The following is a 4,303-nucleotide window of genomic DNA, read 5'->3' as shown; positions in this document are numbered from 1 at the left end:
ACATATATAATGTTTGTCTCTTATACAATATCTCTAATCGTTTGCATTTAAATTGCAAAATAAAATGTGTCACTACATAACATGAGTCTTTCCATATCTATAATCAGTAGTCCCGGACTTCAGTGGATATCATATCAGTCCTGCTTTTTCCTCCAGAGGTATCTGGCATTTATTCTGCATCTGCACTAATGTGGAATGTAACCCTGGACACATGCAAAACATGCCATTACACTCTATCTCTGATGATGGCAGAGTTTCCTGTTTTCTGTGACACTAACTGATCCAAGGAGAGTTAGTGACATCACTCCCCATTCCAAGTCAATTTTTTCTTTTACCTTTTTGAAACAATCAGGACGCAGGAACGTCAGGGAATTTCAGGATGCAGTGGGAGAGTCTCTGTTGTGTAACAGTGTTTGCTCCACTCACTTGAGTAATGGGGCGGAGCGTTTGGGAGCATAAATGGAAGGCGGGCAGGTTGAGGTGAACACAAGCATCTGTCAGTCTCTCTATAGTGCACTGTGGACTGTATGCACTGAATGTGTGCACCACTCAACTCTTTGTGGATTTAACAGGCTAGTTACACTCTTGTGATACTATGATGTCTTTCTTACTGTGGACAGCTGTGTTTATCTATGTTACACTGTGCATGCTGCAACAAGGTAAGTTAATTACAATGTAATGTGTTGACTTAAATGACCATTTGTTATCCAGATCTAAGAATTCTCAGCAAATAGCAGTTTTTGTGTCTAATATATGCCACATGAGTTTATAGTGTGCATAGAATACAAGCAGATACATTTTTGAGGTCTTCGAAATCTGCATAGAATGATATACTAGTCCTCTTGTACACTGTGATCCACCTATGGACATTAAACAAAAAGAACGACAATGGCTCAGTACCTGCATTAATAGTACTGCAGGTTATTACGCTATGGCATGTAGGTAAAAACTGGACCTCTTTTTACAGTGTACCAAAAGTGGAAATGTGAAGTTGTTACCGAGTCTGTTTTTACCTGATGTGACCCTAAAAGGTTAAATACCTAGTCAGGTTGAGTCTGTCATATTTTTTGTTGTTAAACCAGTTTATTTAGCTGTAACATGAAACATATTGTAGGCTACCTGTACAATGTTTAATGCTTGCTTGCACCGACACATATGTAATATTTGACGTGGATAAAATTCAAATAGCTATTCATAGTGTATGACTCATACTGTAGATCAGATAGATGTGAAAGCGTAAAAGTACACTGTAAAAAATGGGAACCTAAAAATGTGGTAACCATAACAAATAACATAAATTCATTTAAGGGTTAGAACAAGTAGAAATGGCTCCTTAAGGTAACAATTGCAGGTTACGACTTTAAGCGATGTGTAAAGATACTGTTGAAAAATACTCACTGTGGACACCCTTCATCATAACATATGTATGTTTTATCATGTTAGGGTTTGGATATCCACTTTCCGAACCGTCCGAAGAATCCAGCGACCCACCTGTTCTCAAACGGGTTCGTTCCAAGCGCTGCTCTTGTAGCAGCTGGTTGGACAAGGAGTGTATCTATTTCTGCCACCTGGACATCATCTGGGTCAACACACCAAGGTTAGTACGTTTAAGAACATATAGTGTGAAATCAGGTAAATTGGGCGTCTTTCTGCCATTGAAATGACCGTCAGAAAGAATTCCAGTTCACCTGACTTCACATAGGCCTTCTAATCTAAACGTCTGTGAATTAGACCCAAATGTGGAATTCGATCCCTCAGTTACCTAACCCTAATCCAAAAACATTCATTTTAGTAGTTAGTCTCAACCTTAAATCAATCGCGCTCTGCTTGTACAGTATCCACAGTTTCAGTAAACTCTTTCCTCTTCATCTCCATACAGTAAAATCACTCCCTATGGTCTGGGAAGTCCTCTCTCCCGTCGCCGGCGTTCCACCGGCCGCTGTGAATGTGCGATACCGGCCGACCATACCTGCTCCACTTTCTGCCACAGCAGGTGAGCTCCAACTCTCAGATCTGCACCTGAGATTTGCCCTACCCTGAAGATGAAATCAGACATATTTTTCATATGTGTAATTTTGTCTGTCGCAGATACACAGGCAGCCATGCGTAGATCAGGGCAGGTTGTGTAGGGGTTTTTAGGAAGTGTTGATATGCTGGGAGCATAAGGGAGTGGATAAGGGACCTTCATCTGAAGAAATGAGACAGTTATACAGGGTCCCCAAATCAAAGTTCAACTATATTTGGATACGTTTCATTTTATCAAAAGATGATTTATTGTAAATTCTTGTGGTTGTTCAAGGTCACGTTTGAATTCCCGGCTTGTGTGGGAGAAAGTCAATGAATATTAAGCAAAGTAGATATCGATTAGCATCCATACACATTCGTAATTAGGTACAATTGCTTTTAAAAAGTATGTAAGCATTAAGCCTTTGGATAAAAGGCTTATAAGATCAAAAGGTTTGTAAGATCACGAGAAACGTCAAGTTTAGATTTTGGGAAATTCCCAATTTGTTTTCTGGTAAATTTTGTACCGTACGTAACCTTTATCTGTATCTTTCTTTACAGCTCTGAAAACCCTCATATAGTTATTGTGACCCAACTTAATGACCAGTCGATTAATGTGGGCAAAGCCAGTGATCACATACTCTCATCTCTCAGGTAACGTTTACCATTACGCATCAATATAAGCATGTTCAGCATATGCTTTTGCTCATATGAGTAAAATATTCAGCTTTGGGGCTAAAAAGACATCATTTCCATTTACAGGAATGCGGTTAAAGAAAACCTCATGACAGCTTCACAATCTGTGTCCCCCAAAAAGAAATGGAGAATGAAGAATCTCTTGATTAGTTAGAGAGACGTGGAACTGATGTACTCATGAGCATCTGAACAAAACCTGAATGAAGAGGATTCATTTGGGATCTGCCTCATGGGAAGAAGACGCTAGACAGAACTACTTCAGCAGAAATGTCTGTTTACAAGAGTACAAAGACGCCTTGATTTATGTGGTGAAAATAAGAACAGATCACCGGCTACATGAATAAAGTGGAGATATTTCCAAAGGATGAAGCTGAAATCTGACATGGTAGTCTACATAAGCATACTGCTGTTACCATTTGAGAAGACAACAATGGAAGACAAGGGGTGTTCAACCATTATTTTTGCAATGCTGTTTGGTGCCGCACAGAAATACCACCCTTCACCTTCAATGAAGAAATAGATGCTTCATGGAATGAAAAGTGCGACAGTATAGCCTTTACTCTTGACACTGAACTGTTTTAATGTGTAGTCATTTAATTTAACTTATTGTATCTTTAAGACATTTTCTCTGTATCAGAGCTTCATTTATACATTTATTTATTTCTAAATGTATTTCTGCTTCTCAGCGCTAATGCTTTTAATTATCAACGGCTCCAGAAAGTGCCTGAATGTTTTCGAGACAAGAAAAAAAGCTGTAGCTCTGAGGAATGTTTATCTGTTTTTTTTTATGACCTTCCTTGCCCCATTTTTTCTTTTCTGTTTTTCTTTAGTGAAGGAGGAAATATTTATTGCATACTTTTTGTTGGGTGTTTAATTCTTCAGAATACCAGCAGGTTCAATGGCTCAGTGTCTGCCAAAAATGCTGTTATTGTTTTCTCTAATGTACAAACAGGCAGCTAATGTCTGGTGAGTCATATTCCATTACATCAAATATTGTATTGCACTGTAGAGTTCACATTACAGCTGTAAAATACCCTCAATGAATTATTGTAATGACTGGTTATGCATGTATGTTATGCTTATTTATTTGTGCAAAGTTTTGACTTTTATATTCATATTTAATTATGCTGCACCTGTTATTTTTCTTCATATTTAGAGAGCGTCTATTTTAAGACTCCATGTTTTTTACACATACTTGAATGTTTAAACTGGAAATGTTTGTGTCCAACAGTCAATTTATTTATTTATTTAATTTATTATAAAATGTATTTTTGTATGATTGGTCTGTACAGCTATTATTCAATAAATAATATATTTATTGAATATTGAATATTATCGTGAACTATTTTATTTTGCTGTAGTATGTTCATTTGATCATCTGCAGATAAGTAAAACTTTAAACTTTGCACTTCTTGTTAATCGTTAAACACGGAAGTCTGCAACAGTAGTCCAACTGCTCATTACACAGTTCATTACATATTTTACTGTGCAATTACACATTTAAAGGAATATTCTGCATTCAATACAAGTTGAGCTCAATCAACAGCGTTTGTGGCATAATAATGATTACCCAAAAAATGTAGCTCCTTTTGGTTACAGTGAG

The 4,303-nt window shown here is 37.3% G+C and overlaps 1 protein-coding gene across 1 annotated transcript; it reads left to right on the top strand.

Moving 5' to 3' along the window:
- Positions 1-501: 501 nt before the first annotated feature.
- LOC127620165 (endothelin-2-like) lies at positions 502-3,987 on the top strand. The gene is made up of 5 exons (XM_052093283.1): positions 502-659; positions 1,444-1,597; positions 1,880-1,993; positions 2,566-2,658; positions 2,767-3,987. Exons 1-5 carry the CDS (start codon positions 596-598, stop codon positions 2,852-2,854), a joined length of 513 nt encoding a protein of 170 aa, XP_051949243.1. The 5' UTR covers positions 502-595; the 3' UTR covers positions 2,855-3,987.
- Positions 3,988-4,303: the final 316 nt, after the last annotated feature.

This window comes from Xyrauchen texanus, chromosome 26 (assembly GCF_025860055.1).
Source record: "Xyrauchen texanus isolate HMW12.3.18 chromosome 26, RBS_HiC_50CHRs, whole genome shotgun sequence".
Classification (NCBI taxonomy): Eukaryota; Metazoa; Chordata; class Actinopteri; order Cypriniformes; family Catostomidae; genus Xyrauchen; species Xyrauchen texanus.
Note: the sequence above shows the minus strand (reverse complement) of the source record. Positions and strands in the feature narration are given on the sequence as shown.